Source organism: Podarcis bocagei (genome assembly GCF_964188305.1).
Source record: "Podarcis bocagei genome assembly, chromosome: 18".
In the NCBI taxonomy this organism is placed as follows: Eukaryota; Metazoa; Chordata; class Lepidosauria; order Squamata; family Lacertidae; genus Podarcis; species Podarcis bocagei.
In genome coordinates this window covers 5,709,296-5,737,171 of record NC_138144.1, presented here as the reverse complement: position 1 = coordinate 5,737,171, position 27,876 = coordinate 5,709,296, and the positions used below count along the sequence as shown (strand labels likewise).

At 49.1% G+C, this 27,876-nt stretch overlaps 1 protein-coding gene across 2 annotated transcripts in view; it reads left to right on the top strand.

Annotated features, from left to right (window-relative positions):
- The window catches only part of SH3GL1 (SH3 domain containing GRB2 like 1, endophilin A2), a 48,836-nt gene that overhangs the window by 11,374 nt on the left and 9,586 nt on the right, over positions 1–27,876 (top strand). For both annotated transcript variants that reach the window (XM_081177963.1, XM_081177962.1), the window contains exons 2-5: positions 18,685–18,753; positions 20,569–20,641; positions 25,560–25,703; positions 27,299–27,432. In XM_081177963.1, coding sequence (XP_081034089.1) covers positions 18,685–18,753; positions 20,569–20,641; positions 25,560–25,703; positions 27,299–27,432 — 420 coding nt within the window. The remainder of the gene's footprint in view (positions 1–18,684; positions 18,754–20,568; positions 20,642–25,559; positions 25,704–27,298; positions 27,433–27,876) is intronic.

Sequence of the window (27,876 nt, the reverse complement as noted above, 5' to 3'; positions counted from 1 at the left end):
CCTGGCCGGACCTTTCAGAGCTTGTTTTTTTCCACAAACAGGTGTAGCAAGCGTTAAATCTGCTTGCTGTGGTTGTGAAGCCAGGTCTCCCTTTCCAGAGCCTTGCAAGACGCTCCCCTTGATAACCGCAGAGCTGGGGGGCCCCACGCTCCCTCCTTCCTCAAGAGCGCAGTTTCATCCTTCTTGCTGCGAACATCCTCAGCAATTAATGTGCTGCCCGCCGTTTGGTTCTTCAAGTTTCCTGCCCCGAAGTGCCCTCTTTCCAGAGCGAATTTTCTGTCTATTTGTCCATCTAGCCCAGAATTCTCTACTCTGACTGCCAGCAGCTCTGTCAGGTCTTGGGCAGAGAGAGAACTCTTCACCATCGCCTGATATTTACAATTTTGACCGGCAGCATCTCTTCACAGTCCGGGCCAGAGCGACATCTTAGCTCTGCCATCTTAGATCCTTTAACCAGAGGTTTATTTTTGTCTCATTTCTTTCCTTGCCTTGCCCTCCAGAGAGATCAAGCTGGTACATGATTTCCTCCTGTTCTTCACAAACAAGCACACACTTTATCCTCTCAGCTGGATAGAAGGTTGCGTCGGCTGAAAGTGTGTGGCTTAAGATCGCCTGGTGAGCAGCAGTTTGATACAGGGGTAGCCAACATGCCCCCCACAATGTGGTTTTCGACACACAGGGCTTGGAAATATTCACTTCTTAATGGAAGTATTTCCAGTTCACGTCCAGCCTGCACCCCAAAGGAACTAATTCTGATTCACGTTTGCCCCTTTGCAAAGCGAACTAATTTGGTTCGCCTTCAGTTCTCCTAAGGCAGGGGTCAGCAAACTTTTTCAGCAGGGGGCCAGTCTCCTGTCCCTCAGACCTTGTGTGGGGGCCGGACTATATTTGGGGGGGGGGAATGAATGAATTCCTATGCCCCACAAATAACCCAGAGATGCATTTTAAATAAAAGCACACGTTCTACTCATGTAAAAACACGCTGATTCCCGGACCGTCCGCGGGCCGGATTTAGAAGGCAATTGGGCCGGATCCAGCCCCCGGGCCTTAACAATGACCTAAACAATGATTTTCTCCCCCAGCCTTCAGAATGTTGCAGGCTCATGTAAAAATACGCTTTGGAAGAAAACATCAAACCCATATGTGCACATAAATATGAATAGTTCAATTTATATCCCCCAGCATTTAGGATGATAATAATAATAATAATTTTTATTTATACCCTGCCCTCCCCAGCCAAGGCCAGGCTCAGGGCGGCTAACAAGCAATAATAAAAACAAGTTGCATGAATACAACTTAAAAACAAAATTAAGGATCTTGAAGCTTCAAGGCCCAAAGGGCTAAAATGATGATGATGATGCAAGAGAATGGACGTGAAGATCAGCTAGGAATCATTCAGAATCCAACTCCCGAAAACAATCTTTAATTCACGTTTAGTTCGGCCAGCAGTTAGGAGAACTGCTTTCAACTGCGGTTCGGAGGTTTTTTGCACTAATTCAGCAAACGTTAAGCCAAACTAGTTCACCCTGCAAGCATTGATCAAATGACAGTTCCCAGCATCTTTGACCATTCCAATCACAGCTACACTTCCTCTAGTAATGCAATTTTTTGTTGTTGCCTCTACTCACCTGGAAACATAATTTGCTCGCCATAGGTGACCATGCAAAGTTGCTTTATGCTAACCAGACTCCTGTTTAGTTTGAGCGTGGAGGAGAGGGGGGAGTTGTGTGTGTAGCTATTCTGTAGCTGTTTCCCCAGAGCTCTTGCTGTTAATGATTAGTCCCCCCTTTGAGGGAGACGAATAACTATGCCTAATTAACCTTACTCCCTCGGTGTTAGATTCTTTTCCTGGCTCTTGCATGCATGTGTCAGAACCCCCCCCCCCCCGCATCCCATTTAAATTTCTCTCTCTTGAAAAAAAGTGAGTCAGCAGCTTGTAAGGGGCGGGAAGGAGAGAATTGGGCAGGAGATCCCAGCGCTGCAGCGAAAAGTGGCTTTATCTGGGCCAGGGTCCAGGCCTGGAAAATGTCATCTAAAGTGGAATACGGACGTGGGCGGCTGTACGTTGCCGCCCTCTTTCCCCCAGAGATCTTTTCTTGCAAGCCATGCAATAACCTTTCTCCAGATGCTGATGCCGTCTCTTCCGCCCGAGGAAATTCTGTCCACAGAACTACGTTTCCCCTCGCGATTTCTTTGTAAATGGATACCGTATTTTTTGCTCTATTAGACGCACCAGACCATGAGACACACCTAGTTTTTAGGGGAGGAAAACAAGAAATAAGTAAGCAACGCAAAGCATCCAGAGCTAAGAGGGAGCGTTCCTCCCTCTTCGTTCAGGAGGCTTTGCGAGTCTATCTCTGAAGTTAGGAGAGCAGGCGGGATCGGTGCGCACCGATCCCTCTGGCCCTCCTGGCTTCAGCGAAAGCAAGCCTACTGGCTTTCCCCCCACCTCCGGCAGGAGCCGCACGCTCTTTAGAGGGAGCGCGGCTCTTGGGGGCTTTTCTGGGAGGTGGGGGAAGGAACAGCCACTGTTCTGGCTTCTGGGATAGCCCGCGAAGCCTCCGCAGGCTTAAGCCAAGATAGCCAGTGGGATTGCAGCGCTGCAATCCCGCTCGCTGTCCTGGCTTCTTGTTTAGCCGCGCGCAGCCTCTCCCGGGCAAGGGGAGTCTTCATCCCCCGTCCGGGTGAGGCTGCGCGCGGCTAAGACTCTCCCAAGAGCCGCACTCCCTTTAAAGAGCGTGCGGAGTGTGTGCGCAGCTCTTGGGGGCTTTTCCCCCGAGGAGGGAGAAGGGCAGCTCTTTAAAGGGAGCGCTGAGCAGAGCCTCCCGCCTGCATTCGCTCCATAAGACGCACACACATTTCCCCTTACTTTTTAGGAGGGGAAAAGTGCGTCTTATGGAGCAAAAAATACGATGCGCCGTGTGGGTTGTTGCTGTTGCTGTTTTGCGCTGTGCAGAATGCACACTTTGGCACCTCGTACGCAGTACAGTGGTGCCCCGCAAGACGAACGCCTCGCGAGACGAAAAACTCGCAAAACGAAAGGTTTTTTCGTTTTCGAGTTGCCTCGCAAGACGAATTTCCCTATGGGCTTGCTTCGCAAAACGAAGCTTGCCCCGCAAGCTATGGGGATAGCGGGAAGCGCAGCACGTTTTCCCCACTGTCCCCGGACCTCTTTTGAAGCAAGGGGCGGCGGGGAGAAGCGATCTTCTCCCCGCCGCCCCTTGCTTCAAAAGAGGGGACAGAGCGGCGCTTCCCCTCTGTCCCCGGACGGTCTCCATAGGAACGCATTGATTGATTTTCAATGCATTCCTATGGGAAACCATGCTTCGCAAGACGAAAAACTCGCAAGAAGAAAAAACTTGCGGAATGAATTAATTTCGTCTTGCGAGGCACCACTGTATTTGTCTTTCCTTATGGACCTGGGGTATGTGTGTGTGCTGTACTCATTTAATAATGTTCCCTTGGTGGCTTACCAAGCAGTATTTAATTACTATTAATTAAAAGCAAACAACAGAAATAAGAGCCTAAGGGTTGCATCCAAAACAACACCAAGACGCAGACCACTCCTTGCAAGGATTTTTGTTGGTGCAATGGGATACCCACCTCGGTTTCAAATGCTTACTCTCTAGGTATTCCCTCAATCCTCTGCCGTAGATTCGGGGAGGTGGAGTTTCTGTTCTGAAAATCCTTCCACTGATGGAACACCCTGTTTAGATCCTGCCCTAAGATGCCCTAAAAAACTCCTTACAACCGCAACACTTTGCAGCTCAGGTTAAAACCACACTAAGCCCTCAACAGCTCTAATGCAATTAAAAAACCCAAGAGAATAAATAAGTAAAAAATTGCAACCATACATGAAAGCATGCAACGGTATCGCGGTAAAAATCAGGTCTACTGTCCGTTTTTCTTGGTCCCAGGCTCTCCTTGATTCCCTGACCGGCTGAGATCTGCACGTGACTTTCGAATGTGGGGAGAATTTGCATTGGCTAGAATTCTCCCTGAAATTTCCCTATTTCAGTGCAAGAGTTAAAATGCCAAAACAGATGAAAATTGCACCGACCTATGTAGGCTTGTCTAAGCAAGGATGTTTTCCTCTGGTGTCCAAAAGGCCGTAGATAAGGAACAAGGCGAGCTTCTCTCAGGAAGCTATTGCATTACTGGGCCCACCACCAAGAAGGCCCCGTTCTCTAGTAGCTTATCACTTCACTTTCTAGAACAGGGTCTTTGAAGGAAGATCTTAGCGTTCAGGTAGGCAAACATGGCCACGTGAACAAACACCGAGAGAGGAGGGTCGTGCGGCCGAGAGCTGTGGCTCTGGCCTGTTGTTGTCTTCCAAGTGTACAGACAGCGGGAGGAAATTTGGACTTGTATCTAGGGCTGGATTGATCTGTCAGTTTCACTTTCTCCCGGTTGTTCTTTTTATTCTAGTCTTAAGTTCACATTTCCACGTCAGTTTGAGATTTATTATTTTTAAGCCCTCCTAAAAAGGCGCAGGTACACACACTTGTACACACAGGTTTGCCTAAAACACGTTTGCAAAGCAGTTGCCCCAATAAAACACAACATGTTGTCACAAATATATACACTTGTAGGCACGCTTTACCCCAGTACTGTATATGCATGTTTTGCACGTGCTACTTGTTTGGAGAACTGCGCTGCAGAATTCTGAGCACACTTTGAAGGATGTCTGGGTTCCGTTCCCCCATGTTGTTTCAGGAATTAGGGAGGTTTGCCCTTAAATGTGAATTGCATTGAACCCCTCCCCACCCCATCCATCCCTGGTTGCAAGGTTGTAAATTTTGATAGGACTAAATCCAGTGCAATTGATGACCCTAAATCAGTAGAACATGACACTCTTAATCTCAGGGTTGTGGGTTTGAGCTCCAGGTTGGGCAAAAGATTCCTGCCTTGCAGGGAGTTGAACCTTACGGTCCCTTCCGCCTCTATAATTCTATGATTCAAGTAAGGGATCCCCTTTTAATTTCAGTGGATCTACTCTGAGGATAGCGAACTTTGACTACAACCTTTCGTAACTATGCTGCTGTGGGACGGAATATTTTCCAAAATGGGAGGTTTTCTGTGAAATGTTTCATCATTACAGCGATGTACAACTGGTCAGCCGCTGCCTGAAAGCAAGATGAGCTCCGCAACCCCATAGTAGCCTTTGACTGGACTTAACCGTCCAGGGGTCCTTTACCTTTAAAGGTAAAGGGACCCCTGACCATTAGGTCCAGTCGTGGCCGACTCTGGGGTTGCGGCGCTCATCTCGCTTTATTGGCCGAGGGAGCCGACGTTTGTCCTCAGACAGTTTTTCCGGGTCATGTGGCCAGCATGACTAAGCCGCTTCTGGCGAACCAGAGCAGCGTCCGGAAACGCCGTTTACCTTCCCGCCGGAGTGGTACCTATTTATCTACTTGCGCCTTGACGTGCTTTCAAACTGCTAGGTTGGCAGGAGCAGGGACCGAGCAACGGGAGTTCACCCTGTCGCGGGGATTCGAACCACCGACCTTCTGATCGGCAAGTCCTAGGCAGTGGCGTAGCGTGGGTTGTCAGCACCCGTGGCAAGGCAAGTAATTTGCGCCCCTGCAGTGAGAGAGAGTGAGTGAGCCAGGTAGGGGCAGAGAGCTGCGAGTGCGAGCGCCACCCCAGATGTTGCGCCCGGTGCGGCCGGCCCCCCCTGCACCCCCCACGCTACACCACTGGTCCTAGGTTCTGTGGTTTAACCCACAGCGCCACCCGCGCCCCTTCCTTTACCTTTACCTTTTACCTTATATCGTGCAACTTAGTTGCATGGCATAATTTGTTTGCTAAATAAGTATGCTAAATCAGATCTCCCATTTATTTGGGGGTCTTGTACCTTGGGCGCAATGGGACCCTTCAACAGTGGAATGGTTTCACTCGGGAGGTTGTGGACTCTCCTTTCTTGGAGGTTTTTAAGCAGAGGTTGGACGGCTATCGGTTTATATGAGATTACTGCATTCCAGGGGGGGGTGGACTAGATGACTCTGGGGTTCCTTTCAAACTCTTATGATACCGTGATTTTATGGGACAGGGCAGATGAGGTGTTGCGAAGCTTGAAAACCCCACGACTTACTTAGCAAGATTTGTACCGTAGATGAAACCCACAAGCAGCTTACCTAGAATATAAAAACACGCTAAAATCGACGTCAAGAAACAAGCAGAAGACAAAGTAAAGTGCATGTACAATTATGAAGAAGATTTGCAGAAGGGACATGGAAAAGAGTTAAGAGCCTCGGACATAAGATCACCAGGTTGATGGACTAGATGAAACAGATAGAAAGGACTGACAGAACCCGAGACCAGGAAGAAGAGACGGTGGATGAAGATTGGCAGAAAGTTTATTTAGAGAAATATTGCAAAATTAACGACTGTTAGGAAAATCTTGGAATGAAACTATTAGGCTTTAGTAGAAATGTTATAAGGAGTTATGTATAAATAAGCTTTGAAGTTCTAGGGTTTTTTTATGGTAAGATAAGGCTAAAATAAATTAAGACAATTAAAGGACAGAATACAGTGAAAGATGGAAAGGATTTGCTGAGATAATTAATAATTAGAATACAAAAAAGGGAGGTGTGAGGAGGTCGAGGAAACAAGTTAATGAAGATAAGGGTATGGGAATATTGGATTTGTTTTTAAATTTATTTTTTTGTTTTTGATTTTGGTGTATTGTATGTTTGGTTTTTTTATTTTATTTTTATTGATTTGTACTGTTTAATCTCTTTTTTTCTTTGCTTTTCTTTCTTCTCTCTTTTCTGTAACTTTAAATTCCCAATAAATATCATTAAAAAAAAAGAAAGAAGTTTACAAAAAGCAAAATGACTACGGTCGACATTTCAAAGTGTGCATTCTGAACTAAAAGTGGATTCCAGCGCAGATCGACTTCGCATGTCTAGGTAGGCTTGCACAGACAGAAACGTTTTGGGCGTCTGCCAAAGCCCAACACCTAGCGTCAGTGAGCAGGGAGCCCCAGATTGTAGGAGCTGCCACGTGGAAAGATCTCGGCTCCTTACGTAATGCCAGTTCCGCAGATCAAACCGGCCGTGTGGGGTAAAGGCTTTAAGCTGGGTAAACACTTGCTAAGAATTGTTGCTCCGTCACGAGGGCCAGAAACCAGCGAGTTATTTAGAAAAAAAAAGGACAAATCGGCATGCATGGTGCTAGCAGTACGCACAGCCCAGAGAGCTTAAGTTCGGAGCAAAGTAAAGTGGAAATGATTTCCCCTGATTCTCCTGGCAGAGAGTTTGCTGGGGCCAGGCGCAGTTCGTTCAGGGCAACCTCTTAAAAGCCCTGAAATAATAAATCTGCAGCAGGTGTTGTTGTTGTTTAGTCGTTTAGTCGTGTCCGACTCTTCGTGACCCCCTGGACCAGAGCACGCCAGGCACTCCTGTCTTCCACTGCCTCCCGCAGTTGGGTCAAACTCATGCTGGTCTCTTCGAGAACACTGTCCCACCATCTCATCCTCTGCCGTCCCCTTCTCCTTGTGCCCTCCATCTTTCCCAACATCAGGGTCTTTTCCAGGGGGTCTTCTCTTCTCATCAGGTGGCCAAAGTCTTGGAGCCTCAGCTTCAGGATCTGTCCTTCCAGTGAGCACTCAGGGCTGATTTCCTTCAGAATGGAGAGGTCGGATCTTCTTGCAGTCCATGGGACTCTCAAGAGTCTCCTCCAGCACCAGAATTCAAAAGCATCCATTCTTCGGCCATCAGCCTTCTTGATGGTGCAGCTCTCACTTCCATACATCACTACTGGGAAAACCAGAGCTTTTACTATACGGACCTCTGTTGGCTGCCGAGTAATCTCAGCTGCTCCCCGAGAAGCAGGCAGCTTGATCAAAAAATCAAATGCCCTGCAAAAAGCTCAGCGGTCGCTTCCACGTGGCCTGCAAGAGGAAAGTCTTTGAAAATATTTTTGCTTGTTCTCAGCCTTGGCGGAGCTCCTCTTTCAGCACTTTGGTTTATTTTTTCGGGGGGTGGAAAGTACATCCTCCTTTTCACATGCGGTTTCCTCTGCCGCATCCCATCGAACTGCAAGCCCATCACTTTCTGAAGTTGGCGGCTGTTGACAGGAAGCGGACAGGTCCAGCAGCCCAGGCTGAGTTGGCTGAAGCCAAGATGCCCAGGTTGCAAAAGGAATAAAGCAAATCTTGTTTCCCTGGGTCTGGAGCAGCGCTTTGGAGAACGGAGGGGGAGGTCTCTTCTTTGGGCATCTGCTGGTAGCCCTAGGAACAAACCCTGCCTCTGAAACCCTGCATTTGGGGGCCGGGTCTGACCCATAGCTGTCAACCTTCCCTTTTTTTGTGGGAAATTCCCTTATTCCAGCGCCGTTTCCTGCTGCTATCCCGGATTGTTAGATATCCCGTAGACTGTCCCCGGGAGAGGTGAGGCTGCTGATCCCTTACAGTGGTACCTCAGGTTAAGTACTTAATTCATTCCGGAGGTCCGTTTTTAACCTGAAACTGTTCTTAACCTGAAGCACCACTTTAGCTAATGGGGCCTCCCGCTGCTGCCACGCCGCCGGAGCACGATTTCTGTTCTCATCCTGAAGCAAAGTTCTTAACCTGAAGCACTATTTCTGGGTTAGCGGAGTCTGTAACCTGAAACGTATGTAACCCGAGGTACCACTGTATTTTCGAGGCTGCTGATCCCTTACAGTGGTGCCTCGCAAGACGAAAAGAATCCGTTCTGTGATTCTCTTCGTCTAGTGGTTTTTTCGTCTTGCGAAGCAAGCCCATTGACGGATTAGCGGATTAGCGCTATTAGCGGCTTTTAGCGGCTTATCTGCTGATCGGATCAGCTGATAAGCGGCTTAGCGGCTTAGAAAAGGGGGGGAAAGGAAAAAAAACCCGCAGGAACTCGCAAGGCATTGTCGTCTTGCGAAGCAAGCCCATAGGAAATTCGTTTTGCGAAGCACCTCCAAAACAGAAAACTCTTTCGTCTAGCGAGTTTTCCGTCTTGCGAGGCATTCGTCTTGTGGGGCACCACTGTATTTTCAAATCTGAAAGTTGACAGCTATGGTCTGGCCCCCGGGCCTTAGTTTGCCCACCCATGCTCAGTCTAAAGCAGGGGTCAGCAAACTTTTTCATGCAAAACTTTCACACGTAAAAAATGCATTGCTCATTGAGGGAGCGGGTGGGGTTATCCAATTCTATTTAACTCAGGCATAGGCAAACTCGGCGCTCCAGATGTTTTGGGACTACAACTCCCATCATCCCTGACCACTGGGCCTGTTAGCTAGGGATCATGGGAGTTGTAGTCCCCAAAACATCTGGAGGGCCGAGTTTGCCTATGCCTGAGTTAACTGCTGCAGCAGGCGGAATGCTAAAATTTGGCACGTGAGGCGTTCCAGGACTCCTGGCTTCCCCCAAAGGAGTTTGGAAACAGCGTTTTTATGCTTGAGAGTTGAGACGTGCAGTACAATTGAGACTGCAGCCAAGCGCTCCGGAGGAGACCTAAGCCAAGCCGTCCAACTGCCTGGAATGCAGGGGTGGGCGGGGGCGAATTCCCCCCCTTGACACACTTGGACTGTACTCTGCTTGCAGGAGGCAGGAAAGAAGGGGGCTAACCAGGCCGGCCGAGGAGGAGTGGAAGCCGTGCCTGTGGAATGCAGTCTGGGTTCTGCCAATGCGCAGCCCGATTGAAAAGCAAAAAAAGCAAAAGTAGCCATGCTGGTATGTAATAATGTGTGGTCTTAATAACGTAATAAACTGAGCCTCTTGGGCTTCCTGACCAGAAGGTCGGCGGTTCGAATCCCCGCGACGGGGTGAGCTCCTGTTCCTCCGTCCCAGCTCCTGCCAAGCCAGCAGTTCGAAAGCACGCCAGCGCAAGTAGATAAATAGGTACCCCTGCAGCGGGAAGGTAAACGGTGTTTCCGTGCGCTCTGGTTTCCGTCATGGTGTCCTGTTGCGCCAGAAGCGGTTTAGGCCTGCTGGCCACACGACCCGGAAAGCTGTCTGCGGACAAATGCTGGCCTTAAAGCGAGATGAGCGCCGCAACCCCATGGTCACCTTTGACTGGACTTAACCGTCCAGGGGTCCTTTACCTTTTTACCTTTACCTAAACTCCAACATCCACAACAGGGCAGCACCTTTCTTTAGAGCCCACCCAAGTTGTCAAAACTTTCTGAAGGCAGCCCTGTTCTGGGAAGCTTTTAATGTTGTTTCATTATACTTTTTACGTTCTGTTGGAAGCCGCCTAGAGTAGCTGGGACAACACTGTCAAAGGGACAGGGTACAAGTAACAAATGGTTGCTGTTCTTGTTGTTTTGCCTCAGGTGGAGAAACAGGCTGGGCTGCCAGTGCTCATGTTATAGGTACCTTTTGCCCATGTTGCTTCACTTGTAAATAGAAATGTGAAAACTTGGAAATCCCCCAGAAAAAAATACCCCCCCTTCATTTTTCCTCCCTCTTCCCCGAGCCCTCGCACCTGTATTTTCAGTGTGCCATGCACATAGATAAAAAGGTAAAGGGACCCCTGACCATTAGGTCCAGTCGTGGCCGACTCTGGGGTTGCGCGCTGATCTCATTTTACTGGCCGAGGGAGCCGGCGTACAGCTTCCGGGTCATGTGGCCAGCATGACTAAGCCGCTTCTGGCGAACCAGAGCAGCTCACGGAAACGCCGTTTACCTTCCCGCTGGAGTGGTACCTATTTATCTACTTGCACTTTGACGTGCTTTTGAACTGCTAGGTGGGCAGGAGCAGGGACCGAGCAACGGGAGTTCACCCCATCACGGGAATTCGAACCGCCGACCTTCTGATCGGCAAGTCCTAGGCTCTGTGGTTTAACCCACAGCGCCACCCGCGTCCCTTATGCACATAGATGGCACTATGATCACAATGATCATAATGATCACAATGATCACAATGAGCCGTGGTAAGGGTTTTTTCTTTCTTTACATTCTCAAAGCTGCGGGTGTCTCTTTTGCACATCTCTGGAGAGCAGGCTTGGAGCTAGAAGGACGTGAGGGTTCACAGAAAGCTCTGAGCAGGCCTGCTCCCCCTTGCAGCACTGAAAGCAATATGGTTCCTTGTTCAGCAGCGTCAATTTCTGATGTGCGGCAAAGATTTCAAGCTCTGGCCTATTAAGGCTTCTTAGGAGCACAGAAAGCTGCCTTGACACTAAACCAGTCTATAGGTCCGTCTAGGTAAAGGTAAAAAGATAAAGGACCCCTGGATGGTTAAGTCCAGTCAAAGGCGACTATGGGGTTGCGGCGCTCATCTCGCTTTCAGGCCGAGGGAGCCAGCATTTGTCCACAGACAGCTTTCCGGGTCATGTGGCCAGCAGGACTAAATCGCTTCTGGCACAATGGGACACCGTGGCGGAAACCAGAGTGCACGGAAACGCCGTTTACCTTCCCGCCACCGTGGTACCTATTTATCTACTTACACTGGTGTGCTTTCGAACTGCTAGGTTGGCAGGAGCTGGGACAGAGCAACAGGAGCTCACCTCTTGTGCGGATTCGAACCGTCGACCTTCTGAACAGCAAGCCCAAGAGGCTCAGTGGTTTAGACCACAGTGTCTGGCTCGGTCCTATCTGTAGTGGGTCTCCAGACTTCCAGGGATCGCGCTACACCCTGAGCTCCCGGCTCCGGAAAAATAGCTAGAGCACTTTGCACTGGGCGTAACTAGTTCAAAGTGAAAGTGCCAAAGAGAGAAAGTTGCACACAAACGTGCAGATCAGCCTAATATTTATCTGCAGTCCGCAGCGCACTGTGTGCCCAACTGAGTCATTTGTTGAAACTTCATGATAGCAGGATGTTTGTCTGTGTGGTGGGTTTTTTAGGTAAGGCATGTGTGCCACAGTTAGAAACTCAGATATATCGGCTAATCACCTAATGCCACCTTGAACCTGGAGCAGAGTCATGCACAACAGAATGTCTGGGCGCCATCTTTTCCCCTTTCATTATTATTTTAGTTATAATTATAATTAATTACTTTTCTATAGCACTGTATGTTTTAAAGATAGGGACGCGGGTAGCGCTTTGGGTTAAACCACAGAGCCCTGGTCGGACTTGCCGATCAGAAAGTTGGTGGTTCGAACCCCCGCAATGACGGGGTGAGCTTCCGTTGCTCGGTCCCTGCTCCTGCCAACCTAGCAGTTTGAAAGCACGTCAAAGTGCAAGTAGATAAATAGGAACCACTCCGGCGGGAAGGTAAACGGCGTTTCTGTGCACTGCTCTGGTTCACCAGAGGCGGCTTAGTCCTGCTGGCCACACGACCCGGAAGCTGTATGCCGGCTCCCTCGGCCAGCAAAGCGAGATGAGCGCCTCAACCCCAGAGTCGGTTACAACTGGACCTAATGGTCAGGGGTCCCTTTACCTTTATGTTTTAAAGTAAGAGTCTCAAGGCGGTTTACAACACCTTAAAACATCCAATAAAACAATCCAGAATAAAACAACTTCAAGCTTGAAGGAATATATTTCAGATCTTTCTCTAAGTGGTGTATGGCTTTCCGCATATTTATATACCTACTTAATTTATAGAGCTGCCCCATAACATCTGGACTCTAGGAAGCCAGGCTGGTGTCATGGTTAGCAGCGGTTCTCAACCTGTGGGTCCCCAGATGTTGTTGGACTACAACTCCCACCATCCCTGAGCTCTGGCCTTGCTAGCTAGGGGTGATGGGAGTTGTAGTCCAACAACATCTGGGGACCCACAGGTGGAGAAAGGCTGGGTTAGAGTGTCAGACCAGGACCTGGGAGATCAGGGTTCGAATCCCCGATCCGTCATGAAGCTCTTCGCCAGGGTCGTTGTAGGGATTAACTGAGATGGGGGCTGAACGATGTGCTCCCTGGAGAAAAAGGTGGGAGATAAATTACTTCTCCTCTGCCACCTGCTTAAGGAAGCTGGAAGGGCCAGCCAGATGGAGATGTCTGTCGCCAACTTGGCTTCCAAAGATTTCCATGTGGCTGCAGTTGGGCCCATGCCCAGCGCCTGGGGAATTTCTGTCGCCAATGTGTACAGCTCTTGTGCCACAGATTTGTGCATTGGTGGATGTTGCCCTCCCTCCTCTTTACAGGATCCCTTCTCAGGAAGGGCCTTGCCACTCAGTACAGTGGTACCTCTGGATGCAAACAGGATCCGTTCCGGAGCCCCGTCCGCATCCTGAAACAAACGCAACCTGCGTCTGCTGCGTGGGTTGCGATTCGCCGTGTCTGCGCATGCGCGTGACGTCATTTTGAGCGTCTGCACATCCGCGAGCGACAAAACCCGGAAGTAACGCATTCCATTACTTCTGGGTCGCCGTGGAGCGTAACCTGAAAACTCTCAACCTGAAGCATATTTAACCAGAGGTGTGGCTGTATCTAGTGATGTATGGAAGTGAGAGCTGGACCCTAAAGAAGGCTGGTCGCCAGAGAATGGATGCTTTTGAATTCTGGTGCTGGAGGAGACTCTTGAGAGTCCCATGGACTGCAAGAAGATCAAACCTCTCCATTCGGAAGGAAATCAGCCCTGAGTGCTCACTGGAAGGACAGATCGTGAAGCTGAGGCTCCAATAGTTTGCCCGCCTCATGAGAAGAGAAGACTCCCTGGAAAAGACCCTGATGCTGGGAAAGATGGAGGACGCAAGGAGAAGGGGAAGACAGAGGACGAGATGGTGGGACAGTGTTCTCGAAGCTACCAGCATGAGTCTGACCAAACTGGGGGAGGCAGTGGAAGACAGGAGGGCCTGGCGTGCTCTGGTCCATGGGGTCACGAAGAGGCGGACACGACTAAACAACAACAATGACTGTATCGGGGCTGAATGCTTCATCTTAGAAATTGCAGTGTTGGAAAGGGACCGCGAGGGTCATCTACTCCAGCCTCCGGCAACTGAGGAATGTTCTGCTCAGTTTGGGGCGTGAACGCATGGCCCTGAGATGAAGAGTCTTGTGCTCCGCAGACTGAGACCCTGCAAGCAGCCTCCCGCCTCCCCTCCAAGGGCATTGCTTTTCCCATAGAAGCGGGTGACCCACCAGAGATGACCTTGCCGGTGGTGGTGGAAGGCAGGCAGGAAGGAAGGAGGGGAATTGTCATCCTGGTGGGGACTACATCCGAAGGAGACCTGCCCTCCCATTGACCTTATTTTGCACTGGAACAAACAGATGTCATCTTGCAGAGAAGAGTTTTAACCGTAGAGAAGGACCTCTACAGTGGTACCGTCCCATCCATGGAATCACTTCCCCGCGGAGGCTCGCGTTTTCGGCACTTTGCCCAGACCTTTCTTTAACTGAGCTTTAAAACTCCGGCGGCCTTTATCCTCTTGTTTTTATAGGCTCCGCTAGAGCAATGTTTGTTCTGTGTTCGTCACAACGACGGACGTGTTGTTGCAGGAGCGCGGCAGAGAGGAAGGTACAGAGACGGAAACGAGAAAAGGGGAAGACCAAGCTACAACATTTTCCTTTTTTGAAATCGTTTTTATTTGATTTTGCCAAATACATATCCATATCCACATATGGAGATTTCTCTGAATCTTGAGTCTCCCCCCCCCCATCCCCTCCGTGGGTCCTATTGTTAACATTTAAAACTGCATATTATTCCGTAGCCTATATTCCATATCAATGCATATTTTCCATAACATTTGTTGCATTGCAAGTGAGATTAAAACCCTGCTAATGTTTTCATCTGCTTGCAGTGGTCCCCTAGGTAGATACTAATTCTCCCCCCCCCCCAATTCTTTTTTGTCCTAACCAAGCTACAACATTCTTCTGATCAGATCCCCACCCTTTTTCGAAGGGAGGAAGGGAGATAAAGAGAAAAGGAAGGAAGGAAGAAAACTCTAGGTTAGGTTGGCATGCACTCTACATGGGGCTACCTTTGAAGATGACCCGGAAACTGCAATTAATCCAGAATGCAGCAGCTAGACTGGTGACTAGGAACGGCCGCCGGGACCACATAACACCGGTCCTGAGAGATCTGCATTGGCTCCCAGGACATTTCCGAGCACAATTCAAAGTGTTGGTGCTGACCTTGAAAGCCCTAAACGGCCTCGGTCCTGTATACCTGAAGGAGCGTCTCCACCCCCATCGTTCAGCCCGGACACTGAGATCCAGCGCCGAGGGCCTTCTGGCGGTTCCCTCATTGCAAGAAGCAAAGCTATAGGGAACCAGGAAGAGGGCCTTCTCGGTAGTGGCGCCCGCCCTGTGGAACGCCCTCCCTTCAGATGTGAAGGAAATAAGCAGCTATCTTCTCTTTAAAAGGCATCTGAAGGCAGCCCTGTTCAGGGAAGTTTTTAATATTTAATGCTGTACTGTATTTTAACACTTGATTGGGAGCCACCCAGAGTGGCTGGGGAAACTCAGCCAGATGGGCGGGGTATAAATAATAAATTATTATTATTATTATTATTATTATTATTATTATTATTATTATTATTATTATTATTATCCTTCTGTCTTGGAAGACAATGGAGGAATGCGCTTTTTGGAGTGAAGTCAAACTGTAGGATGGTCGCCGCTCCTGCTGTGGCTATAAAAACTATTGTGGGAGAGACATGTCTTCTTGCCGCCGGGACCAGTGTTAGAAATTAGCCAGGCGCCTTTTGCTCCTGGCGTGGGTCCAGTTGGGACTCCGTGGAGATTACTGGGCACCAGGTTGGCCATTAGAGATTAAAAACCCCTGCCTTAGTCCGTAGCTAACGCCATTTCGTTTTCCGCCGGGTGCGTCTCTCCTTCTTGCGTACTGGGACAAGTGAATTTTTGTAAGAGCAAGGTGCAGTCGAGCGACGTAGTTGAGATTGTAGGATCGTCGCATCAGAAAGGTCTTTGTTGCACAGAGGGACGCAGGTGGCGCTGTGGGTTAAACCACTGAGCCTCTTGGGCTTGCCGATCGGAAGGTCAGCGGTTTGAATCCCCGTGACGGGGTGAGCTCCTGTTGCTCGGTCCCAGCTCCTATATTTAAACGCATATTTCATACCTACAGCACAGCACCTTGGAATGTTCTTGTCAGGGAACTGCCATCAGCTCAGAGGCGAGAGGTGGAAGGGGAGTTGTGTTATAGGGAACCTCCGAAAATCTTCAATCTCCCAGGACATTCTATACAAGATCTCAAAGTAGCTGTTTTACTACAAAGGAATTTCAGAAATAGACTGGAAAGAGAAGCTGCTGAATTGCAACTCATTAACAAACTTAAAACCATGGAGAGACCTGGTCTGAACAAAGACATTGGATTCTTATCTCATTATACATGACTAAGCCATTTTTCACCTTCTCACCCCATGCCTTTTCCTCTAAGACCTATTGCAGTCGTTAAGAGTCGTCAACAGGCTCATCTCAGCTATCTGCCAATCTCCCATTCCCACCACCCTTCTGAGTAATACCCCTCCCCACCTTCTCACTATATAGAAGGATCTGGCAACTTCTGTTTCAGTGTATCTGAAGAAGTGTGCATGCACACGAAAGCTCATACCAAGAACTAACTTAGTTGGTCTTTAAGGTTCTACTAGAAGGAATTTTTTTATTTCGACTATGGCAGACCAACACGGCTACCTATCTGTATCCGAAAATCTTGCAAAGCAGTTCCTCCTCTGGTGAGCAGGAAAGCCCCACCTCCAGTGGAGAGGAGGTGGTGGGACCAGGGGATGCTAGGGAGAGCCTCAACACCAAGCCTGAGCAAACCAGAAAGGAGGGACGTACCCCTTTGCCAGTGCCCATTCTTCACAGTAGGTTTCAGCGCAGGGAGGGGAGGAGAAGGTTGGGGGTCACGCGGCTGTTATGCTGGGGGAGGTACAAGGACCGACCACTCCCAGATTCTCCTAGCGACTGAACCAGACCTGAACTTGTGACGCTCTTCACTGTAAATAGTTTGCACTAAGAATAAAGCCTGGAAAAGACAGGTTGGAGTCTTTTTTTTATATAACATTTTTATTGAATTTTCACAAGTTTTAAGACAAACACAAAAACATAGGCATACATAACACCACACGACACAAATAACAAGTATAATTTCAAATCCTTATTTTGTTAACATCTTTCACTGACTTCCCCACATCTCCCCTTCTTGTATCCCAATTCCCATAATTAGCTCAGCAAGTTCTTATTCCCCACTTTTACCTTATTAATGTCATACTTTATTCATCTCAGATGCCCAGTTTTAACTTATGAACCTCAATTTAGACCCCAACACTCATCATTTACACCCTTTTCTAAGGTCGACCCAAATTCCCTTTCACAAATTTCCCAATTTTTATAATAATTACAAAATAAAATACCAAAAGAAAAAACCATGTATTTATACACCCTTTGGATTCCAAAACTCTCACCCCCCCCCTTTCCCGGTTTCGATCCCAAAAGTATCTCTCAGTCATCAGCTCTCAGCCTGGGGATCTTACATCCGAGAAGACAGGTTGGAGTCTTGTCTTGCTAGGAAAAAATTCCAAGGACCGTTTGGAATAATTGGAACTGAACACTGAACGTAATTAGTGGATTCTGTGAAGGAATGAACACGAACTGGAATCACTTCCGTTTTGGACATCTTGAAATTGAACTAGTTCCTTTAAAAATGTGCTCTCTAGGCTCTGTCACTAGCAAGCTTCCTTGCTTACACTTACCCAGCATCTTTGTAATCTGTTCTTTCCTAAGTGAAACTTGGTTGTGCTTGGAATAAGGGTGTGAATCATAGAATCGTGGAGGTGGAAGTGAACCCCAGGTCTAGTCCCACTAAAGCATCCATGAAAAATGGCCATCCATTAAATGTGTTGCTTTTTAGTTGTTGAAATAAATAAAAAAATTGTCCAGTAGCACCTTAGAGACCAACTAAGTTTGTTCTTTGTTGTTGTTTAGTCATTTAGTCGTGTCCGACTCTTCGTGACCCCCTGGACCAGAGCACGCCAGGCCCTCCTGTCTTCCACTGCCCCCCGCAGTTTGGTCAAACTCATGCTGGCAGCTTCGAGAACACTGTCCAACCATCTTGTCCTCTGTCGTCCCCTTCTCCTTGCGCCCTCCATCTTTCCCAACATCAGAGTCTTTTCCGGGAGTCTTCTCTTCTCCTGAGGTGGCCAAAGTCTGGGAGCCTCAGCTTCAGGATCTGTCCTTCCAGTGAGCACTCAGGGCTGATTTCCTTCCGAATGGAGAGGTTTGATCTTCTTGCAGTCCATGGGACTCTCAAGAGTCTCCTCCAGCACCAGAATTCAAAAGCATCCATTCTTCGGCGATCAGCCTTCTTTATGGTCCAACTCTCACTTCCATACATTGCTGCTGGGAAAACCATAGCTTTTACTATACAGACCTTTGTTGGCAAGGTGATGTCTCTACTTTTTAAGATGCTGTCTTGGTTTGTCATGGCTTTTCTCCCAAGGAGCAGGCGTCTTTTAATTTCGTGGCTGCTGTCACCATCTGCAGTGTTCTAGGTTCTAAGTTTGTTCTAGGTATAAGCTTTTGTGTGCATGCACACTTCTTCAGATACCATGCACACAAAAGCTTATACGCAGAACAAACTTAGTTGGTCTCTAAGGTGCTACCAGACAATTTTTTAATTTATTTCGGCTGCGTCAGACCAACACGGCTACCTACCTGTTTTTAGTTGTTGTTATGGAGGAAAAAATCCTCAATAAAAGAGCAAGATAACTGAAAGGTACTCAATCTGTTTCTCCTACAAAAAAAGTAAGAAAAAAAAGTTGACAATTCTGAAATAGTGTGTTAACTGAGTAGCTGCCTTTTGAAACGTGCTTTGTGTTTGTTGTTTTCCTTAAAGATGGTCAGCGAGAAGGTTGGAGGAGCAGAGGGCACCAAGCTAGATGAAGACTTCAAGGAAATGGAAAAGGTGAGTAGGGGAAAAGCAACGTTGCACATGGGTGCAATGCGGGGATGGCACATTCATGTCTATGCTCTGGTAACCTCGAGGTGTGAACCATAGGACGCACAGGACAATAGGATGCACTTTGTTTTAGAGGGGGGAGAACAAGAAAAAAAATTCTCCCCCTCTCTGCCCAGCGCCCCTTCAGCGAAGCGGCAGGAGGCGCTGCACAGAGAGGGGGAGAACTTTCCCCCTCTTGTTTTCCCCCTCTAAAACAAGGTGCCGTTCAAGGTGCGTTCAGGCGGCTACCTTGGAAGCCTGGAGAGCGAGAGGGGTCGGTGTGCACTGACCCCTCTCGCTCTCCAGGCTTCAGGTTCCTTTTGACCTGCTCTTTGGGGCTGGCGGGGGGAAGCCCACCACCAGCCCCAAAGAGCAGGTCGGGGAGCAGCGGAAAGGCGCAGCGGAGAGGCTCCTGCCATAGCCGCGCGTCACCTCTCCAGCCGGGAGAGGGTTGCGGGGCTATGGCTTCTTTAGCCCCGCGCACGCTCTCCCAGCTGGGGAGGTGACGCGGGGCTGTAGAGGCTCCTGCCATAGCCGCGCGTCACCCCTCCAGCCGGGAGAGGGTCGCGGGGCTATGGCGTCTTCGCTCCATAGGATGCACACACATTTCCCCTTCATTTTTGAAGGGGAAAAAGTGCGTCCTATAGAGCGAAAAATGCGGTACTTCAATGCGTTATACGTAGGGCTGCCTCTGAAGATGGTTCGGAAACTTCACCTGCTGCAGAATTGAGCGGCCAGCTTGCAAGACGGTCTGAGCATCTTACACCGATCCTGGTACGACTGCACTGGCTACCAATGAGTTTCCAGGTCCAATTCAAAGTGCTGGTCCTGACCTATAAAGCCTTAAATGGCTCAGGGCCACAATACCTCAAGGACCGCCTCTTTCCATATGAACCTACCCAGACCCCAAGATCATCTTCCGAGGCCCTCCTTCATGTGCCCTCTCCTCAAGAGGTGCGGAGGGTGGCAACACGAGAACGGGGCCTTCTCTGCAGTGGCTCCCCGTCCGTGGAATGCTCTCCCCAGGGAAGTTCGCCCGGTGCCGTCATTATACACCTTTAGGTACTAGGCAAAAACGTCCCTTTTTAATCAGGCCTTTGGTTGACCTGATGGACATCCTATACCCTTTTAAAATGTGGCTCTTTAGGGGGGGGTTGTTATTGGGTTATTGATATTATTTTTATTTTATATACTGTGATCTTTTTATGTGAACTGCCCTGAGACCTCCCGGTATAGGGCGGTATATAAATTCAATCATCATCAACACCACCACCATAACATATGCGGGTGGCACTGTGGACTAAACCACTGAGCCTCTTGGGCTTGCCGATCGGAAGGTCGGCGGTTCGAATCCCCGCGAGGGGGTGAGCTCCTGTTGCTCTGTCCCAGTTCCTGCCAACCTAGCAGTTCGAAAGCACACCAGTGCAAGTAGATAAATAGGTATCGCTCCAGCGGGAAGGTAAACGGCGTTTCCATGCGCTCTGGTTTCCGTCATGGCGTCCTGTTGCACCAGAAGCGGTTTAGTCCTGCTGGCCGCATGACCCGGAAAGCTGTCTGTGGACAAACGCTGACTCCCTTGGCGTGAAAGCGAGATGAGCACCACAACCCCATAGTCGCCTTTGACTGGACTTAACCATCCAGGGGTCCTTTACCTCTTTTATAACAATGTTCTGGATTTGCATTTCCACTGAAAGTGGTTAATCTTCTCCAGCCATTGGAATTAACTGTGGCCTGCTGTTCTGCTGCTTTTGTATTGTCAATGCACTGTTTCCATTTCTACAGAAAGTGGATCTCACCAGCAAGGCTGTTGCAGAAGTCTTGGCTAGGACTACGGAATACCTCCAACCCAATCCTGGTAAGGCCCTTTGCCATGGCTAAGTGGCAGCTGAGCTTTTTCCCCCATTTTGCGAATTTTGTCTAGAATTGTTTCTTTTTTTAAAAAAAAAAAAAGTATTTGCTTTCCGAGACAAATTCTACTTCCTTCACTGAGACCTTCTTGGACTCCAGCTCCCAGCAGTCAGCGCAGCCAGCGGTAGGGAATGATGGGAGCTGGAGTCCGACAACACCAGGCATAGGCAAACTCGGCCCTCCAGATGTTTTTGGGACTACAACTCCCATCATCCCTAGCTAGCAGGACCAGTGGTCAGGGATGATGGGAGTTGTAGTCCCAAAAACATCTGGAGGGCCGAGTTTGCCTGTGCCTGAACGACATCCACAGCCCCCATTCCCCAGCACCGCAGAGCTAAAAAAAAAGCGCGTAAAACAGCTTGGTGGCTGTTCGTTGCTAGACAAGATGCGGTGCTCTTCCAGCAGAAAGCTGTGATTTTGATGTGGAACATCTGCATGGGAATTTTGGCACTTCGCTCGGGTGGAAAAAAAACAAGCACAACCCATTTCTGCAGCCAGAAAGGGACGGGTGGTTTTGTTTCGCTTAACGTTGCTCGATGCAACGTGAAATCATCTGGAGTAATGGAGTCGCCTGCATCTTATTCTGTAGCTGGTGCTATGCACACACACACACACACACACACACCATTTTTTCACCGACACCACGATCTCTGACTCTTGTTTTCCTTTTGCTTAGACCTCTGTGTGTGATTTTTCTTACTTGATCTGTTTTTTGTGGTCACGGGGGGGGGGGAACAGTTTTTTGCTGAGTTTTCGTGGCGACTTCTTTGACTGCTTTTCGGTGATCGGATCCTGGTTTAATCAGCCGGGATGTGCTTGCGCTGTGTGCGCTCGCACCCTGCCCCTATTTCATTTATTCCTGTCGTTGGCTCTTGCATCGCCTCGCATTCCAAAGGAAGTCTCTTAAGCGGCTTGCGACATCCTAAAAATATCGGAAATAAAAAGCCAGATACAAAAACCGCAGTGGGAGGAGAAATCCACATTTTAGAGTAGCGGAAGGAACACTTTTAAGACAGTACTTTTGTACTGTTTTATTGTTGTTAGCCGCCCTGAGCCCAGCTTCAGCTGGGGAGGGCGGGATATAAATGTATTATTATTATTATTATTATTATTATTATTATTATTATTATTATTATTACCCCGTGAATCAGTTGCCGAGGCTGAAAGTCCCCACCTTCCCACAGCCGTCATAAGTTAAGGTTACCAGATTTTTTTCAATGAATCCGGGGACACTTTTCAACTTCAATGGATTTTGTCTGGGGACTGATTTGTAAATCCAGGGACTGTTCCTGGGGACGTCTGGTAACCTTAGTCTAAATCCCCTCTGTTATGTACTATTTTACAACAGTAAAATAATACAGCATTCTAAAATCAATTCATTATAAAATCAGTTCAAATCAAACTGATGGCAACCATTGGGCTAGAGTTCTGTGAAGAATTACCAAAGGAGGAGGTCAGGCTGTGCCTTGACCAAAGGCCTGGTGGAACAGCGCTGTCTTGCGGGTCCTGCGGAAAGATGTCAAGTCCCGCAGGGCCCTAGTCTCTTGTGGCCTTCTTCTCCTGAAGATGTCCTGCGAGGCAGCGGAGGTTTAGGATCAGAGTTTTCCTTTTCCTAGATATGCACTGAATGTCTTACTGCATTCAATGAAGTTCGCTGGAGTTCACCTTTTACTGGAGGATTATGATTAGCATCGTGTCTGATCACCATCAGTTTTTAAAATTTTAAAACAAACTTTAAGCTGAGCTGCCAGCAAGCAGACTTCTGTTCTCAAATTTTATGGGGTTTAAAAATATTGTTCATTCTCTACCTTCTTGGCCCCTAAACAGCTTCCGGGATGAGCTGCTGTGCTCATTAGACCTGACACCCAGCCAAACCTGAGGATATCATTCTTTTGCTAATAAAGAGTTAACTCCCAACTTTGAACAACTGCTCTTTGACATGGGGTTGAGGGCTTGAAACTATGTCTTTCTGCACCACGCAGGGCAGATATTCTGCCAATGAGCTGTGGCTCTTCTTCCCAAAATAAAGCCTTTGTGGTTCCGATTGAGCACATGATTTTGGGAGCACAGGAAGATGCTTGAGAACTGAGTCGAGACCACTGGCCTGTCCAGCCCAATATCGCCTGCGCTGACTGTGGCATCCCAGGGTTTCAGGAAGAGAAGGGGTCTTCCCTACCCCCCACTTGCTGACCTGTCCCTTTGAGCTGAAGGTGGCTTTCGGCGCGCACTGTGTTTTTTGTTGCTGAGCCAGCCGGCAAGGCGGTCCGTGCGGCCTGCTCCCGATTCTTGGCATTTGGGTTGCATTCCAGCAGGCTTCCCGTAACCACTTCTGCAAAGAGGACCCCAGGGATTAATTTGGATCTTTGCCAGAAGATCAGGGAGTCCATAGCTTTTGCGCGCACACACCCCTCTCACTTCTGGCAAGTTCCGGGCTGGACTATTTTCTGCCTGCGATCCTGGAAAAACGACCATTACCTGATATTTTGGGGTCGTTCTAAGACAATAGATTTTTTTTTTCTTGGCCGCCGAGGCTGCCTCTCCTGTTTCCCTCCCCTACTTAATTATTGGCAATCGCCTTGACTCGTTGGCAAGACGGTCTGATGGAAACTCTCGTGTGGCTGCCGTCCATAGCTGTCAACCGTCCCTTATTTGGGGGGGGGGACTCCCTTATCCCAGCGTCGTGTCCCGCTGCTGTCCCTTATTGATGATGTCCCTTAAATTTCCCGGGTTTCAAAGGAAGCAGCTCCTCTCCCTCCCTCCCTGCCAGCCAGGGAGGAGGGAGGCTCCAACTGTGTTGCTTGGCTGCCCGGCCCGGCCCCCTCCAGCCTCCTTTCACCAGCCTTGGCCCCCGGGAGCCCCTCCCCGCCGGGACTGGCGGAAGCCTCGGGCCCTTCCACCACCATCCTCCTCGCGGCCGCTGAACTGAGTGTCTATGCCAGGGGCCTCCCATCTGCCCACCGCCGCTGCTCCCGCTAAGCCGTACTGCGGCTGCGCCACCGAAGAACCCGAATGAGATGGGCAGTCTGGCGCGGCCTATGAATTGCTTGAGAGGAGAGCAAGGGCAACCATAGAGAAAGAAGTTCAGAGAGAGGAGGCGGAGGCGTGGGCAGGTGTTTCAAGGGCTACAAGGGAAGGACCGCAAGCGCTTCTCCCATAGATTTGTAGTGGTAGACTAGCATAGTGTCAGGGAACTGCCATCGGAAGGTCAGGAGGTGGAAGGGCTCACAGAGGTTGGGAGAGACTCAGCAGCTGAAGAGGGAACCAGCAGGGGGAGAGGAGGGTCTCTGAGGGAAAGTGAGCAGGAGGGATGGCTCCGAGACACTTCCAGCGAGGACAGTGGGGAGGTTTCAGGACCTCCTATAGGGACACCCACTCCTCGCCGGAAACTGTCACGCCGAGAGTCCAGAAGACACGTTTCTGTTAAGGAGCTTTTATGTTGGAAACGATTCCGAAAGCAACCACTCTCGGAATCTGCCAGTGACTGACGGAGCCATGCTTAAGGGGCTCCGTTACAGACAGAGGTTTGCGGACTTGAACAAACTCTGAGGGACTTGGCTTTTACGCACAAGCAGCTCATCATCACATAGATGGTCTGATCTGCAGGTTTACTTCGGACACTATTCCCCCCCCTTCCTCCCGCCCCGCCTGATGGAACTGAGAGCTGCAGATGGAGCACGAGAGAAAAGATACAGAACTGCAGCAGCATCTTCGTAGCTTGGACTTCGTTTTGCGCGAAAAGTGGTTGCTGCTTGTAGTTATTCACCGTATTTTTCACTCTATAGGACGCACTTTTCCCCCTCCAAAAATTAAGGGGAAATGGGTGTGCGTCCTATGGAGCGAATGCAGGCTCCTTGGCTTCAGTGATAGCAACGCGAAGCGCAGAGGGAGCGCTCCCTCCGCGCTCCGGAGGCTACGTGTTGCTTTCGCTGAATCCTGGAGAGCGAGACTCTTCCAGCTTCAGCAGAGAGGGAGAACTGCGCAGCGCCCCTTCAGCGAAGCGGGAGGAGAAATGGAAGGGGCTCCGTTTTTCCTGCCGCTCCGCTGAAGGGGCGCTGAGCAGAGAGGGGGAGATTTTTTTTTTACCTTGTTCTCCCCCTTTAAAACAAGGTGCGTCCTATGGTCGGGTGCGTCCCGAAAAATACGGTAATTGCAGTGTTTCATCTGCTGGTGTCTTGAGCAGCAACCTCTGGAAACGAAGGGCTAAAAACCGGCGCTGCTCTCCAAAATTATCTGGTCCCTTTTCACTTCGTATTTCAGCTGGTAGACTAAAATCCCTTATTTTGGCTGTCAAAATAAAAAAATTCCTTCCAGTAGCACCTTAAAGACCAACTAAGTTAGTTCTTGGTATGAGCTTTCGTGTGCATGCACACTTCTTCAGATACACTGAAACAGAAGTTGCCAGATCCTTCTATATAGTGAGAAGGTGGGGAGGGGTATTACTCAGAAGGGTGGTGGGAATGGGAGATTGGCAGATAGCTGAGATGAGCCTGTTGACGACTCTTAACGACTGCAATAGGTCTTACAGGAAAAGGCAAGGGGTGAGAAGGTGAGAAATGGCTTAGTCATGTATAATGAGATAAGAATCCAATGTCTTTGTTCAGACCAGGTCTCTCCATGGTTTTGAGTTTGGTAATGAGTTGCAATTCAGCAGCTTCTCTTTCCAGTCTATTTCTGAAATTCCTTTGTAGTAAAACAGCTACTTTGAGATCTTGTATAGAATGTCCTGGGAGATTGAAGTGTTCTCCTACTGGTTTCTCTGTTGTGTTTTTTATTTTGGCTGTGTAATCCTTATTTTGGAGGCTGCTGGTCCCTTATTTTCAAATCTGCAAGTTGACAGCTATGCTGCCGTCTCTTTTCTACGCCAGCGTCCCGGGCCAAGCTGACCATGCTGAACACCGTGTCCAAAATCCGAGGGCAAGTGAAGAACCCAGGCTACCCGCAGTCGGAAGGCCTTCTAGGAGAGACCATGATCCGTTACGGCAAGGAGCTGGGCGAAGACTCCAATTTCGGTGAGGGCGCCCTACCCATATTATTATTATTATCATTAGGTTGCTTGGTGGGCATCCGTCTGTGTCTCAGGTGACAATGGAAGAGGGTACTTTAACCATTGGAGAGTTACAGCGCCTCCTGTGGCCATAGAGGCCAATACAGGAGAGACATGTTTTGTTGCAGCTGGGGCAGAGAGAGGCGTCCCCTACCTGGGATTTTCCCCATGCAGAACAGGGACTATGTCACTGAACGGTGGCCTGTCCGGTCTCACTCTTGTGGGTTTTGCACAGTCTTGTCAAGTCTGCTTTGCTTTCTTGCATTCCTTTTATTCCTTTTATCTTTAAAAGATATTTTGTTGGGTTTTTTAAGAATAGTTTTTATTTGATTTTACAAATTCCTTCGCACTCCTGATCACAAAAAAATAAATAAATTAAAATTGCACAAGATTCTTTCGAATCTCAAAACGTCCCTCCTCCTCTCTGTGGGTTCTTTAAGTAACTTTTATAACTGTGTATTATGAGTCCTTCTTATTTACAGGGATGCAAATGAATGAATGGGACGCGGGTGGCGCTGTGGGTTAAACCACAGAGCCTAGGACTTGCTGATCAGAAGGTTGGCGGTTCGAATCCCCGCGACGGGGTGAGCTCCCGTTGCTCGGTTCCTGCTCCTGCCCACTTAGCATTTCGAAAGCACGCCAGTGCAAGTATATAAATAGGTACTGCTCCAGCGGGAAGGTAAATGGCGTTTCCGTGCGCTGCTCTGGTTTGCCAGAAGCGGCAAAGTCTGCTGGCCACATGACCCGGAAGCTGTATGCCGGCTCCCTTGGCCAATAAAGCGAGATGAGCGCCGCAACCCTAGAGTCGGGCACGACTGGACCTAATAGTCAGGGGTCCCTTTACCTTATTGTATCCAAAGTCTATGGTTCATTGCAAGAGTTACTTAAAACCTGCCAAAGAGTGTTTACAGGGGTCTTTCAGATACAATATAAATTTGTCCCGTTCTTTTGATCCTCCTGATTTCTGATTTTGCTGGTTATTCTTGCCATCTCTGTGTAATCCAACAGTTTCATCTGCCAGTCCATCCTAGTATGTATCTTGTCGTCTTTCCAACTCTGGGCAAGCAGCACCCTTGCAGCCGTCGTAGCGTACATAAACAATCTTTTCCATTCCTTCGGTATAAAAGTAAAGGTAAAGGGGACGCCTGACCATTAGGTCCAGTCGTGGCCGACTCTGGGGTTGTGGTGCTCATCTCGCTTTATTGGCCGAGGGAGCCAGCGTACAGCTTCCGGGTCATGTGGCCAGCATGACTAAGCCGCTTCTAGCGAACCAGAGCAGCGCACGGAAACGCCGTTGACCTTCCTGCCGGAGTGGTACCTATTTATCTACTTGCACTTTGACGTGCCTTCGAACTGCTAGGTAGGCAGGAGCAGGGACCAAGCAACGAGAACTCACCCCGTCGCAGGGATTTGAACCGCCGACCTTCTGATCGGCAAGTCCTAGGCTCTGTGGTTTAACCCGCAGCGCCACCCGCATACTTTCCTTTTAACCAGCTATCTTGTCTCTCCCTTCATCCCCGCTCTCCCGGCGCTGCTGTTTCCCTTTCGCCCCGCACGAAGGCGATGCGCTGCTCGACGCTGGCGAGTCCATGAAGCGCTTGGCGGAGGTTAAGGACTCTCTGGACATCGAGGTCAAGCAGAACTTCATCGACCCCCTTCAGAACTTGTGCGACAAGGACTTGAAAGAGATCCAGGTAACGGCGATTGCACTTGATAGGATAAGAACGTAGGCAGCTGCCTTGTCGTCGGGGACCATGCTGAGGAGCAGGAGGACAGTATAGATTTGGAGCAGTGGTTTGCAGAGGAGCATAGTTCAGAAGACAGAAGTTGGGAATAACTGGGGGGTGAACAGCTTGGAGGAGAAGAACTGGGAGAGAGGTTTTTTTTAAAAAAACACCATATTTTTTGCTCTATAAGACTCATTTCCCCCACTCCTAAAAAGTAAGGGGAAATGTGTGTGCATCTTATGGAGTGAATGCAGGCTGCGCAGCTATCCCAGAAGCCAGAACAGCAAGAGGGATCGCTGCTTTCACTGCACAGCGGTCCCTCTTGACCTTCTGGCTTCTGAGATTCAGAATTTCTTTTCTTGATTTCCTCCTCCAAAAACTAGGTGCGTCTTGTGGTCTGGTGCGTCTTAT